Source organism: Stegostoma tigrinum, chromosome 9 (genome assembly GCF_030684315.1).
Source record: "Stegostoma tigrinum isolate sSteTig4 chromosome 9, sSteTig4.hap1, whole genome shotgun sequence".
NCBI classification, from domain to species: Eukaryota; Metazoa; Chordata; class Chondrichthyes; order Orectolobiformes; family Stegostomatidae; genus Stegostoma; species Stegostoma tigrinum.
This window is the reverse complement of record NC_081362.1, coordinates 73,705,166-73,721,016: the sequence shown is the minus strand read 5'-3', so window position 1 is coordinate 73,721,016 and position 15,851 is coordinate 73,705,166. Positions and strand designations below refer to the sequence as shown.

Below are 15,851 nucleotides of genomic sequence, written 5' to 3'. Positions count from 1 at the left end.
GCGGATGCATTGAGCTGCCTCTCACTGGCAGATACACCTTCAGTGGTATCACCGCTGGAAGAGTCTGCAATGGTTTTAAATTTGCTATTCAGTCTTCCAGCCACAACTGACAATATCAGATTTTGGATACAGAAAGATCTGGTCCTGGCAAAACTGAAACACCTGTTGGCGATGGAGAAAACCAAAGAGCCAGGAGATTCCAGATTACAGTGGAGAATGGCATATTATTATGAGGAGAAAGAGTGATTGTCCTGAGCAAAGACTGACACCAGATTACTGGCTGAACTCCACCAGGGTCATCCAGGGGTTTTCAAAATGAAGTTGATGGCAGCAAGTTATTTCTGGTGGCCAGGATTGGATGCAGACATAGCCACATTGGTACGCAGTGTTCAGAGTGCCAACGAGGACAAAAACTACCACCGGCAGCTCCCTTCCATTTGTGGGAATGGCTGAGTAAACCCTGGACTCAGTTACATGTTGACTATGCAAGTCATTTTATGGGCTCAATGTTCTTCATCTTTGTGGATGCCCATTCAAACTGACTGGAAGTGCATTGAGTTCCTTCATCAAACATGGGGACAACCAAAGGAGAACTGCGCGTATCCTTGCAATACAGAAATTCCCAGAAGTAATAGTCACAGATGACAGAACATCTTTTACTGACAGGGAATTTGAGTATTTCCCAAATTGGAATGGTTTTTGTCATAGAAGTAAGGCTCCATACCATCCTTCAACCAATGGTCTGGCAGAAAGCTCAGTCTAAACTTTGAAGACAGGCTTAAAGAAACTGCCTATAACTTCACTAGATACCAAACTGTCCCAGTTCTTATTTGATTATAGAACCACCTCTCATACAACTACATGGATAGCTCCAGCAGAGCTACTAGTGGGGAGAAGACTCTGCACCTGGTTAAATCTGATCTTCCCAGACCTATGTTGGGGAGGGGAAGAGCAGGGGGAGTGAAAAGGCATCAGGACTCAAATGCCAGACGCAAGATTCTGCGAAGTGGGAGGAACACTTTACTTCAGGGAACAAGGTTTGGTGTACCATGGGAATGGAGAATGGCCCTACATGGTTAAGAGGCATAGTCAAGCGAGGTCAGGTCCAGTGACGTATAAAGTTTGGGTAGGTGTGACAGTCCTGAACAAGCATGTGGACCTTATGAAAAGTGTAACCTCACAAAATGTGCCCGGCTCCTCGATAACCTTTTCAGCTATTCCGGAACCTGTGGATTCTCCCTCTCCGTCAAGCGTTAAAGTTACTTTGGAAACTGAGATGGACAAAGTGGTTGTTGCCGCCTCAACATCTTTGCTGCTCAAGGAAAAGAATGGAGTTCTTCCAAGATGTTGCAGCAGCACGAGGCAAGCTCTGGAGCATTACATGCCACCCATAGCAAGGCAGATTCGGAGGAATCTGATGCCGTGCTCAAATACCCCAGGGAGAACCTACAAAAAGAAAGAACCGGCCTATGTGCTCAGATGGGGAGGGATGTAACAAGGTCAGCCAGGTGGACCTCATAGAATATAAGTTCCCTGATTGGGGCAGTTACTCTGGTCCAATTAGGGAGCCCCGGCTGATGGATAAAAACAAGAGGGTCAGAGGTTCTGTTCACTCTGAGTGCTGACTCTGATGGAGCTGGATCAATGTCAAAGATGCTCCATGTGTAAATAGAGGGTGACTTATTGACAGCATACCAGCCTCTGTGGAGCTATTTCAAATTGTTTAGTGGGTGTTTTCAGAATCAACCACACTGTTACATATAGGACCCAGGACAAGCATTAGTGTTCCAAGGCTGCTCTGCTTGGCAGCAGTCTTTCTGAAGATGTTGGAGAAGTGTAAGATGACATCATAATTGTCCAACAGACACCATGAAGTTCTGGTGGAGGGGTGGTACTGAAAAGGACCAGCAGACCCCAGCAGCTTCCTCCGAAGTGGCCAGTTGGGTCAGTGCAAAACCCAAGGTTCAGAGGAACAGCCAACAGTGCCGAAGAAGGCCAGTGACCTTCTCTGCTCTGCCAGCTCTGAATCACACTCTTTCCTCTGCTTCCTTATACTCACTCCTGTCACAGCACACACATCCTGCTTTGGCTCATACTCTGCAACTCTCACAATTGCCTGCAACATCCTCCCTCACTTGTCCTTACCATCCTCCAGTATCCCAGACCACTTAATCTATTTGGCCTCTGCGCATCTACTCACTTGATCAGGGCAGCATGCCACCTTAAGATGGCCTGCACAAGCACTAACAGATATGCCACCCACATTTATATCATCCAATCCCTCTGTTTCTGTCATTAGAGGAGAAGACAGCACACACTAGGGCAGAAAGACCCAGTTGGGTGGATACGTGCTTGACATCAGGCACTTCACTCCCTGTGAGAGAATCCTGGCCCTCTCAGGAGAAGATCAAGGCCACTTCTGCAGGGATGCAGAGTGCCCATGCAGACTTCCAGGGCCAATGGGCTCCGACAGCAAGCAGACTCCCAAAACCTGAACTTTGGAAACTGGGCAAAACCAAGATGTACAGGGGAGGGAACTAGGAAAAACCAACTTCTGAGGGCACTTTGGTGGTATGACTATCGCGCTGTTCTGAAGAATCACACTTGTATAAATTTGCTTCATTTTGCAGTACATCGGTTCATTTGATTCCCTGTATAGCCCCAAATGTGACTGTGCCAGCATGATACCTAACTTCATTCCCATACAGGATACACTGTGGCATGATGTCCATATTGCAATCCTACTGCAGCATGTAGAAACAATATGAACAGACTGTATTTAGGGCAATGGGTTCTACTAACACCACTGCCCCTCATAAGTGCATCCTATTCATTCCCTGGGTCTCTGTGTCCAAATGTATTCGTGTGAATGAAGTGGTCAGCAATGTCTGGGGCAGGGAATTTTCAAGTACACAGGGACCCAATGCACTAGGATGGCCGAGATCGGGGACCTGTGTCTTGTGCAGTGCAGTGATCGGTGTGCAATGTTTCCTCAAAAAGCCCTTACATCATTGAGTCTAGTAGCTCCCTCTCTCAGAGCTCAAGACACTTATCCTGCCCATTCTGGTGGTGCTTGTAACCATTTTCTTCCCCGTTGCATACTTACAATTCTCAGCATGATGGAAGGCATCAGTGATTACTTTTTATTCAAGGGCATTAAGCCTTCGCCTCTGTGTTGGTGAGATGTCAAATTTTCGGATCCCCTTCCTGCAAGGTCTCCCTGTAAACCAATCGGCTTCACACTTCCTGAGGGTCCCACCTCCACTATCGCTGGGTCAAAATCTTGGAATTCCCTCCCTAAAGGCATGTGGGTATAACTGCAGCACATGGACTGCAGCGGTTCAAGAAGGCATCTCACCACCACCCTCTCAAGGACAGCTAAAAACAATAAATACTGGCTTGCCAGTGACTCCCACATCGGAAGAGGGAATAGAAAAATATCCAACCATTCACCTGAGCCTCCGGCTGCCCACCCCAGCCCCTGGGAATATGCAGTGACCATGACAAGTGTGGTTCTACATTGTCCCCCTCTTAAAAGCAGGTTACTCCTGACTCCCCATCCCACATTAACCCATTGTCATCCATGTTTTACCAAAATCCCCCTTACGGATACAGTTGCTCCATTCATGTGTCATTTCCCCTTGCTCGTCCTCACCTCCAGTCTGCAGCCCCCAATCCCAAGTCTCCTTTCTACAGTGGCTGACCCCCTTGTCCACACAAGCCCCACTCCCACACCACCAGCATTTTCCCTTAGTTTCTGTGGATGGACCTGATGAAGTGACTGTGCCTTCCCACCTTGAGTGAACTAAATGGAAATCCCCTGGATGAGAAATACCCAGACCCCTGTCAGGTGACTGTATATCTCTCTGATTGCATTAGCCTCACCTCTGGGATTGACAACTGTGAGGCCACAGTACCATGACCTATTCCCTAGACTACAGAGACATGGACCCCAAAACTGAGGTCACCCCAACTGGATAACTGAGCATGATTGATATCTTGCAGTGGCTACCCTTGACGTATTGTGGCAGAACCTCTGACTGATGGGCATTAGTGGACTTCAGTGAGGAATACACCCCTAAGACATTGAGACATGGCTGATTACTTACTGGACACGCAGTGTGTTTGCTGCATAATTTACTGGCACATGGTGCAGGTGTGGGATTGATGTAGCACACTGCTATGCAGCAAGATGTCCACGCATGCTTGACTGAGGACTGTTGCCTCACAAATCAAGTTGTCTGGTCATGTGACTACATTAATTGGCATGGCAAGGCAAATCATGGATGCTGTGAGAGTGCAGGTGAATGCTGAGTGATTGAGCACAAAGACAGCAAGCAGTCATTCCTGAGATATAGCTGATCCAAGCTGGGTGCCTGTCCTTGCAAAGAACAAAGAACAAAAAAAATTACAGCACAGGAACAGGCCTTTTGGTCTCTAAGCCTGCGCCAATCAAGATCCTCTGTCTAAACTTGTCATCTATATTCTCAGGGTTTGTATCCCTTTGCTCCCTGACCATACATGTACCTGTCCAGATACATCTTAAAAGACACTATTGTGTCTGCGTCTACCACCTCCGCTGGCAACGCATTCCAGGCACCTACCACCCTCTGCATAAAGAACTTTCCACGTGTATCTCACATAAACTTTTCTCCTCTCACTTTGAACTCATGACCCCTAGTAATTGAGTCCCCCACTCTGGGAGAAAGCTTCTTGCTATCCACCTTGTCTGTACCCCTCATGATTTTCTAAACCTCAATCAGGTCCCCCCATCAATCTGTCTTTCTAATGAAAATAATCATAATCTACTCAACCTTTCTTCATCACTAGTGCCCTCCATACCAGACAACATCCTGGTGAACTTCTTCTGCACCCTCTCCAAAGCATCAACATTCTTTTGGTAATGTGGCAACCAGAATTGTATGCAGTACTCTAAAAGAGGCCAAACCAAAGTCTTATACAACTGTAACATGACCTGCCAACTCTTGTACTCAATTCCCCGTCCGATGAAGGAAAGCATGCCATAGGACTTCCTGACTACTCCATTAACCTGCGTTGCCACCTTCAGGGAACAATGGACCTGAACACCCAGATCTCTCTATACATCAATTTTTCCCCAGGACTTTTCCATTTACTGTATAGTTCGCTCTTAAATTAGATCTTTCAAAATGCATCGCCTCACATTTTCCCGGATTGAACTCCATCTGCCACTAACCTTAGCCTTTCAATTCTAAATGGTACTGGTGTGCCCCATAATGCAGTTTTGTGCTTCTCAAGCATCCTACATGTAGATCAGAGAGAATTCTTGAGGATCGTGATAAATATCAGTTGCCAATGTATGTGGACAAGGGGTATGTGCGGCTGGTGCCCATGGATTGTTCCCTGAGATGTTATTTGGTTGTAACCAATATGGAGGCTGAGCTGAGGTCATCAGGTATGTGCTCTGATAGCCATGTCAAGAAATTTGATATCTCGTTTGTTCAGCACACTTGATAAGATAGAAATATGAATATTAGAGGTGAGTTGTGCCATCACTAAGGCATTTAACAAGCTATAATCCCCCTTAGAGTCATAGAGATATACAGCATGGAAACAGGCCCTTGGTCCAACTCATCCATGTGACCAGATATCCTAAATACACCTAGCCCCATTTGCCAGCGTTTGGCCCATATCCCTCTATATCCGTCCTATTCATAACACCCATCCAAATGCCTTTTACATGTAATCGTACCAGGCTCCACCACCTTAATTAGCAATTTGCCGCTACCTCGTGAGAAACTCCCCTTCACTGCTTGCTGGAAGCATAAAAAATGGTCTTCAATGCTCCCAATGTTGAGGTAGGTCTCACCAGAGTGATTCTGCCACTTTTTTCTCAACAGCTTTTATTGTTCAGGCCCATGTAGGATTCTGCCCATGGTCACTGTTACTGAACTAACTTTGTCATTCTAAATTGGTTTTAATTAATTGTAGGTGCTGAGGTTGGATTTGAAATCATCCCTTGGGACCATCAATCTAATGCTTAGTTGGTCAATAATGTAATCATAGTGCCAGATTTATTTTGGCAATCTAAAGCTAAAAAATGACCAATTTTGTGCCAAAGATCCAGTTCCACTGAAACAAACAAGTCCATTTATCTTATGTTCTTTCGGGTTGTCAGAGAAGGTAGATTTTCAATGACCCTGGGCAGAATCAAAGGCAAGGTTCAAAGCAAAATCCTAGTGATGAAGAAAGGCTCTGATTTTCATTCTTGGATTTTGTCACAGAAAGAGAAAGATTCCTGTCTGCACCATCCTGATGTTTAAAAATGGCTGCCTGAACATTCCATTTTCTGTGAATGGCAAGTGCATGCTGGATATTAAGAGAGGGCAACTGGTCTGTAAAACTGGAAGAGGATGCCCAGTGCACAGGCAAGATGGGCAGAATGTCTGGCTGAGGACTCTGGTACCTGTTCAAAGTTCAAGGAAAAGAATGGTTACATTTCCCAGCCTTCATCCCTCACACCCTATACTCCATCCATACGAAATGATGCCACTTAATGGCATCACTGTCCCCTCCCCCCATATCATCCATGCCACCTAAGTCCCTGTACTCATTCCTGACCCCTTACTGTCTTGATGGCAACTTAGTTAACACATGTCAACCATGCCTCCCACATTCCATTCTTTCATCTACTATGCCAACTCACGCAATATTAACCATGGTCAGTGCTCTGGATACATACACAGTCGAGAAAAATTAAAGTCTATTAAATAAAGTAAGTGCACTGCAGACTTTGTTCTTTAAAAATAAACACTCTAATTCTTTTAAAACATATTTATTACATTTAAATTCATCTACTTCAATAACATTCCATTCAAGTGCAGTAAGTAATGGAATTCATAGTCCCACATCAAAATCTAACACCACTTGTGGCTCTAAATCAAACTGTGAAATGGAAGGCACCCTGCTGTGATAATAGATCCATGTGAATTCTGTCATGCTGCGCAGAAGTAGTCATAGAAATCCTCAGACAATGTCAACAGACTTCATGAGTAGAAAGCAATCATTTCACTTTAATTCTGCTGATACTTTATTCGAAGATTAAAAGGCCTAGAGTTTAAATACTTTGACTGTCTTAGCAAATTTTTGATGACTTAACAGTTCTTCAACATCTTTAATAGTTCTCTGCCAGCTTGACAATTCCATTATGTTTATTTTTTGCTTTTTGCACCTGCGTGTTTACTTTTAACAATTGCTTTAGGAATCTGACCTCTCCCTAAGGTACCTCACCTCTTCTAAAAGCTGCCTTACTTCTCACAAAAAATGCCTTACCCCAACAAAAGGGCAGTTTACCTATCCAAATACAAAATGAAAGAACTGCGGACGCTGTAAACCAAGAACAAAAACAAAGTTGCTGGAAAAGCTCAGCAGGTCTGGCAGCATCTATAAAGGTAAGAAACAGAGTTAACGTTTCGGGTCCGGTGACCCTTCCTCAGAACTGATGGTGGCTAGGAAAACATCAGTTTATGTGTTAAATGCATATAAACTGACGTTTTCCCAGCCACCATCAGTTCTGAGGAAGTGTCACCGGATCCGAAATGTTAACTCTGTTTTTTCCTTCACAGATGCTGCCAGACCTGCTGAGCTTTTCCAGCAACTTTGTTTTTGTTACCTTTCCAAAATGTGTTCTGAGACTATATCCTAAACAGTACTCTGGCTATCCAAACAAATCCACTAGCTTCAGATTTGCTCCTACATGGTCTAATCTGCAATTTAAGGTTTTGGCCATTTACTGCACTAAAATCACATACTAATAAAGACAGCTGATGATTTAAGTGGCCATTTGCCCCTGTAAGTCACAAATGAACACATCCCAAACTGACTGTTCCTGCCCTTGCAAATGGGAAATGCCACCGGGCGACTTAAGATTTCCCAGAACTCCCACTTTGTCACCATGCTTTAGTTATGGCAAAAATCTAGGCTGAAATATTAGAATTTATCATGTCACTACACAAAATGTGATACTAGGCTGTATAGACCAGAAATATCCCCAGTCCGATTAGTGCTGAATTAATTATTATTAATTAACAGCATTAATGGGATGCTACAGTAGGTCATTGGGCCTCAGTGTGTGTTGTAGATTCATTTTAATCAAGCTGTTCTGTCATGTTATGACATGCCCCCAAGCAGGTCGGACTTGAGCTAGAATATTTCCCTTTCTTTGGTATATCTTTGCCATTGTCCATTAAATCTCTTAAGATGTCTGACAATCCCATCTAACACCTTCAACATTCATTCCCTTCACCACCAACATACAATGGCTGCAATGTGTACCATTTACAAAATGTACTGCTTTAACTCACCAACGATGTCTGGATACACCTTTCAAGCCTGTGACCTCTACTGCTGAGAAGGACCAGAACAACAGACTCATGGGAACACCATGACCTGCAAGCTCCCCTCCAAGTCACACACCATATTGACATAGAACTATTATTGCTATTTCTTCACTGTGCCTAGTCAAAACCCTGGAACTGGCTCCATAAAAGCATTGAGGGTATACCTACACAGGTAGACAGCAGATGATGGCTCAAGAAGATAGTTCACCAGTTCTTTCTCCAGGACAGTTAGGAATGGGCAATAAATGTCAACTCAGTTAGTGACATCCACATCCCATGAATGGATAATAAAAAAAAGCCTCGTCAGCTGCTAGATATTCAAGGGTAACCAAAGGTGAGTGGTCAATTAAATTACACATATGTCTGAAAAGGACATGAGAAATGCCATGGTATAAAAAACTACAGACCACAAGCTGGAAAATGAGACTAGAGTAAGTAGGTGTTTGATGACTGGTGCAGACATGATGGACCAAAGGGTCTCTTTTTATGCTCTAAAGCTCTATGACTCTAAGTAGGAGAAGGAATAGGTCATTCAGTCCTATGAACCCTCCCAGCCTTTCAATGAAATCATGTCTGATTTTTCTATTTCAGGACTATATTCCAGTATTATCTCTGTAACCTTGATGTTTTCAATAAATAAAAATATATCTTGTTGAACGTTCTGAACAACTGAGCTTCCACAGCCTTCTGGGGTCAATAACTCCAAAGATTAACCCAACACCCCCAACAGCCATCAAAATGCTGAAGAAAAGTTCAACATGAAGAAATCAATTAGAAAATAGGTGACCTGAAGATATATTCAGTGAGGAATTCCTCATCCAATCATGGGCTGTTTCTGTCCTGTGCTTCTTGCTAAGAGATCCAGTTGTAAGCCAAAGTTTGGAATTTTTCTGAAGGAGAGGAGCTTGATTCAGAGTTTCCAAACTGAAAACCACCTTCCTTCTCATTCTTACCAAAGCCCCATGCCAAATTCCTCAACCTGGCACTTGACTCAGGATAGGTAGCTTGCATGTATCCACAGCAGCACAAGATGCAGAAAGTGGACTCAGAGCTTAATAGCACAGTTCCATAAATGTGCTAAAGTTGTCTTGTGGACATTGTTGTTGTATTGATATCCTGAAATTCCCACTTGGCATCATTAGGAGAGGACCATCAGCACAAAGTTTCAGTTCAAGAACACTGTTCGCATCAACCTCTCAGATTGCAGGTATAGACAATGTAGATGACTGTGATAGTGTTACCTACATCCAGAGAATGAACTACAGTAAAAGAGTGAAATAAAAAAGCGAGCATCTTTTTACCACATTATCACATTGTTAAATCTAACTATGTTGTTAAGTGTTGAAATATGCACCAGAAAGCCAAATTAGCCAACTTCTCTGATGTATATTAACTGTGCACCCAGCATGCACATTAAAACCGGTGGGGAGTTAATTTTCAACTACTAGCTGATTGCATTTTGTCAGACAAATGGAGCAGTCAGAAGTTGAAAATTCAGTGGGTGAAAGAAGGGTAGCACTTCGCCCTGCATCAAAACCCAAGATTAGTTTGGTACACTTTTTATGCAATCTTGTAATGTACAAGCAGCCCACCTGCCTGAGCTGGCAGCATGGTATTTGAACGTGCAAAACTAGGTCATTGTGCTGAGGCTCCAAACAGATCTCCATGTGCAAATAGCTGGAGCATAGGCTATGTACATTCTGCCAATTTGTACCAGGCACTGATAGTGTAAAAAATGGTCCTTAGAAGCTTCAAGGTAAGTTTTTAATTTCTTTTGATATGCTCTGGAGGGATTGGTATTGACTTTTGTATTCCCAAAAAATACTCTCTAACATGCTGTTGACTTATTTTACCAGTTTCTTAAAATGGTCAGCGAGAGTTCTGGAACTTATTGGAGACATCCCAAAGAGGCCTCGGCATTAAACTTACACAAACTGGTCAAGGAACACCTGCTTTATTGACCAAATAATGCCTTTGTTGAGCCGTAGACAATTGCTGTTACTAAATACTAAAATACTAAACAGTACTAAAAGCCAATTGGTTGACGATATTTTCTTAGTGATTTACCTTGCTCTACATGAACTAGTTGCAGTCACATGAAAATGAATACCCTTGGCCACCAATTTCAATGCCTGCATCTGTTTGCATACTCAATAGCATTGGTATCTGGGTGAGCAGATGAACTACTTTGAAGCTTCTATGCATCTTTTCTTTTAAATTGCAGTTGCACTAATGCTTTTTAGCAACAGTCTGGTGAACCTACAGGTAAAAAATGAACAATGCTTAGCTGTTTAACTTACCACGCTAATGGTTTTTTTTTAATGTCCTTGCAATATGCCTATTATAGTTGGACAGAATTACGAATATGCAAGCACTGTCAGTGCCAACAGGGCGGTAAGGCAGAGCGCCAAGTAATGCATACACAGATTCAGTGATTCAGAATCTGTAAATCCTTCTGGTAGGAATTGAAGACAGATGTATAAATCCATGGATGTTGCCGTTATCACTTCACCCTGAATTCTCATTTATAAGAACAAGTTGTGCCACAACACTCAGTGCAGGAGAGCCAGCCAGAGGGGCCTTTTCAACCCATCAATATCTCACCATCTTTGACGACAGAGCTAATTAGCTCATTGGGACAGTGTCCAGAGCTCATACTGATTGAAGTTGCAAGATCTGTGGTACTAGCTATTTAACTTAGCAAGCACTTATTGTCACCCTGGAAACCTTGTGAAGCACTACACAGCTGCAATCTTCACTCTTTTCTCTTTCTTAATCTAAAACAGGGTGGTGTACATACATGTTCTGAGGTTTCACATTCTTCCTGCAGCTTCTCTATTAGAACAGAGGATACTGGATGAGGGAGGTGATGCATGAACTTGTGGCATTCACAGGAAAATGAATACCCTTTGCCACCAATTTCAATGTATGCATCTATTCGCAAGCTCAATGGTGCTGGGACCAGGGTGAGCAGATGAACTACTGTGAAGCTTCTATGCATCTGTTTTTTAAATTACAGTTGCACCCAGGAATAACAGCTGCATGATGCTGTCACCTTTCAGGACATCCAGGATAATTAATTTATTACAATTGCAACCCAATATGAATTGGGACCATTGCAAGGGCATAATAATGTTGTTGATTACGGGATGTTATAAGATGCTTAGCACTGAGATACAGTTATTATCCAAAAAAATGAGATCAAATCCCACCACAGTAGTTTGAGATTATGCATTAATTTCCCTAAACTCTCGAAATAAAAAACTGGTATCAGTAAAAATGACAGCAAAAATGCTATAAGATTGTCATAAAATTCAAACAAGTTCATAAAAGTCCTTTAATGCAGAAAACCAGTGGTGTTGTCCAGGCCCACACCAACCTGCAGCTGAAGCGACTAAGTAAGCCAGTCAGTTATATCAGACTGAAGCATGTCAAGAAAAATGCCAAGTGCCCCATTGTCAAAGAAACAAGGGATGAGCAATTAATGCTGGAATTGTCAGCAATAGCCACCTCTCAATAATTAATAAAGCAAAGGACTAACTAATTTCATCACATTGTTGGATTCACAAGTTTCTTGCTGTACGTGATGTAAGCAGTATGTGTCTATGTGTGTGTTTCGGGGGTTGGTGGTTTGTTGGGGTTGTTGGTGCTTGGTCATGTGATAGCCATAATTCACTTTCCAGGGCCTGCAGAAAATCAGAGTGGTTGCACTTCATCAATGAACATCTGATCATCGATGTTCAACACCAAATGTTCCAGACCATTTCCCCCATTTCAGGCAACTGTCAATTTGCATTGATTCCAAGAGAATGATTTATGACATCCTTGTTTCAAAGTGAAAACAAACTGCAGAGTGACTTCTAGGGAACTTGGTACTGAGAACACATCCAGTTAAACAAAGATCAAAGAACAATACTGGACAGGAACAGGCCCTTTGAACCTCCAAGCCTGCACTGACACACTTTGCCCTTCCATAATAAAACTGTCTTCACTTACAGACCCATATCCCTGTATTCCCTTCCTAGCCATGTATTCGCCCAGGTGCTTCTTAAATACAACTGTTGAGTCTCCTTCCACCTTCTTCTCGGGTAACATGTTTCAGGCACTCACTACCCTTTGTGTGACAAATTTGCCTCAAATATCTCTTTTAAACTTCACCCCCCTCGCACCTTGAACCTGTGTCCCCTCCACCCTAGGAAAAAGCCTTATTTAGCATCTGAATCTTCCGCTATAAGAAGGTTCCTGCTCATGCTTACTGAAATTTTCCCCTGTGGTAACTTTGCTACGAGTTCAGTTTCTTCGTTCTTTATTGAGTAGTGCCTCATGTTGCACTATCAGTGAGCTTAGTCTACTCTCGATCATCAGTAAAGCGATGGAAGGTCTCATTAACAGTGCTATCATTTGACCGAGTGTGGCATCAAGGAGCATTCCAGCAAAAGTGAAATCAATGTGAATCAGAGGGCAAATTCTCTGCTGATTGGAGTCATACCTGGAAGATAGGAAGTTTTTTGTGGTTATTGGAGGTCAGTCATCTCAGCTCCAGGACATCCCTAAATTACTTAGTCAGGGAAGTGCCCTTGGCCCATCCATCTTTAGCTGCTTCATCAATGACCATCCCTCCATCATATGATCAGGCATGGGAATGTTTGCCAATGATTACAAAATGTTCACCACCGTTCACAATTCCTCAGATACTGAAACAGTTCATGCTCAAATGCAACAAGATCTGGACAATATCCAGCTTGGACTGACAAGTGGCAAGTAACATTCACACCACATAAATGCCAGGCAATGACCATCTCCAATAAGAGAGAATCTAATCACCATCCCAGTTACCATCACTGGATCCCCCACTATCAACATTCTGGAGTTATCATTGATCAGAAATTCAACTGGACTCACGATACTGATACAGCAACTACAACAGCAGGTTAGGAATACTGCAGTGAGTAACTCACCTCCTAACTCCACAAGTTCTGTCCACCAGGTACAAGGTGCAAGTCAGGAATGTGATGGAACACTTCCCACTTGCCTGGATGAGTGCAGCTCCAACAACATTCGAGAAGCCTGATACTAATCAGGTCAAAGCAGCTTGCTTGATTGGCATCAAAATCACGAACATCTATTCTCTCCACCACCGACCCTCAGTAGGAGCAGTGTGCATTATGAACAAGATGCACTACCGAAATTAAAAGACAAAGATCCTTAGGCTTCTATCTAGAGGATAAGGGCAACAGATACATAGGAACATCACCACCCACAAGCTCCCCTCCAAGCCACACACTGTCCTGATTGGAAATACATTACCCTTTGTTCAGTAGCATTGGATCAAAATCCTGGAATTCTTTCCCTGAGGGCAATGTAGATCTGTCTACAGCACAGAAATTGCAGTGTTTCAAAAAGACAGCTCACCACAAACTTGACAAGGGCAACTACGGACAGGTAATTTCTGGCCAGCCAGTCACACTCATGCCCCACAAGTGAACAAACAAAACAAAAGGATTAATCACCTTCAGGATAAGAAGGAGAAAGACGGAGTAGGAAACTTAAAACCTACACCAGAGCGCTTTACAGAGGTTGTGTTCTTTTAATTGATGACTTATGTATGTCGATTTCTAACTGATGTGAATCATCATTCCAGCAGTAAACGTTGTTTGCAACTATATATTAACATAATATTGTTAATTACAGTGTTTTAATCTTCTTTTGAATAAGATTTACATATTTATTTTCAGGGAAATATGTGACAATTTGCACCTTCAAACCATACCAGAAAATGCATTTCAGGGCATGAACAATGAATCTCTAACACTGTAAGTATACTTATAACTAACTATAACTTACAGCCTTTAGATAAATCACTGTACTTTCCGCAAATGAATAATGCAAATGTACAACATAAAATGAGTGCTTGAGCAATCATATTTGAGGTTTAGATCATAAATAATATGGCAGGCTTTCCAAAGTTGCTTTCCTGTTGTAAGGCATTACCCACTGGAGTGTAAATTAGGAATATAAGCTTGGAGACCCTTCGATTTTCTATTGAACAGGCCCACGTAACCCTTTGCAGGGATGACCACTCAGATGAAGAGCCATGTAGGCACTTGAGAGGCCAGCAGGCTAAGTCATTATGCTCTTCTCAATTAAATCATACATCATGATGCTGTGTGTTGTACATGAGTAAAGGTCACTTAGGCAAGGTACTGGACTGTGACCTGCTGTTATTGAACCAGACATAGCCACCAAAAGTCAGTTGATTCTTCCTGCCTGAGTACTGTAGGCGGTAAAATCACAAAAAGCTAGCACCCAATTTTAGTGGATAGTATGGGAAGGTAAATATAATGTTGGTCTTTATTTCAAAGGAAATGGAATATAAAAATGGGAAAGTCTTGCTAAAACTGTAAGGCATTGCTTACACCGCATCTAGAATACTGTGGACAGTTTTGCATCCTTTATCTTGGGAAAGATTTATTGGCATTGGAGGTATCAGAAAGTGTTTACTCAGTTGATCCTGAGTGTGGAAGGATTTTTCTTATCAGAGAAGGTTGAGTTGATTGGGCCTGAACTCAGTGGAGTTTCAAGAAATGAGAGGAAACCTTCTTAGGGGGCTTAACAAGGTAGATGCAGAGAGGTTGCTTCGCGTGTGGGGGTGTCAGAAATGAAAAAGAATTTCTTCAATTGCAGAGTGGTGAATATGTGGAATTCTTTACTGTACAGGGTTGTCATGGCTGGGTTGTTGACTATATACGAGTCTGAGATAGATAGATTTTTAATCAGAAGGGAATCGGGGTTATGGGAATAAGACTTGAAAATGCAGTTGAGTTGCATCAGATCAGATATGATCTCATTTAATTGGCAGCATAGACTCAGTGCACCAAATTGCCCACCTCTGCTCCTCCAGCTTATAGTGTCATGGTTCAAAGAATCTACAAGGTGGCCAATATGCAGTCTTGAGGTCAAGATGTCATGTTAGGAAAAGATTTTAAGGATGCTTTAGAAATGATTGTGCTTAACTCTCTATGACTAAGTAATTTTTTTTCTAGCACTTGTTGATTAAGCAGCATTCAATTTTACTAGGTATCTCAGGAGTTTATGACTTCTTCTAACAGTGAATAACTGAGCAGACCTGAGGTTTGCTAACTTTATGTAGAGCCATACCCAACTTTCAATCTTTACTTGCTGATTGGTAGACCAATTATACTGTATGAAGTGGATTTTTTGGTACATATCAAGACCTTCTGGTACACATCAAAGTTGTGACATTTATTCTGGAAATTCTCTGAGAAAATGAATGCTGTGTAACAATTCTTTCTTGGAGACGTTGCCTAAGTTCATAGAGGATAGGGAGAGGTTGGTCATAGGGACATTCCTAGGAGTACCCCTTGGTTTGAAGAAGCAGTGAAAGGAGAACTTGAGGCAAAATAGACCACTACCAGCTACTGGAGGAAAGGTGAAGACAGGAGTGCAGATATG

General features: G+C 42.6%; 1 protein-coding gene across 1 annotated transcript in view; it reads left to right on the top strand.

Moving 5' to 3' along the window:
• The window catches only part of LOC125454874 (lutropin-choriogonadotropic hormone receptor-like), a 153,638-nt gene that overhangs the window by 113,345 nt on the left and 24,442 nt on the right, over positions 1-15,851 (top strand). The window contains exon 8 of the mRNA XM_059648852.1: positions 14,114-14,191. Within this exon, the coding sequence (XP_059504835.1) occupies positions 14,114-14,191 (78 nt within the window). The remainder of the gene's footprint in view (positions 1-14,113; positions 14,192-15,851) is intronic.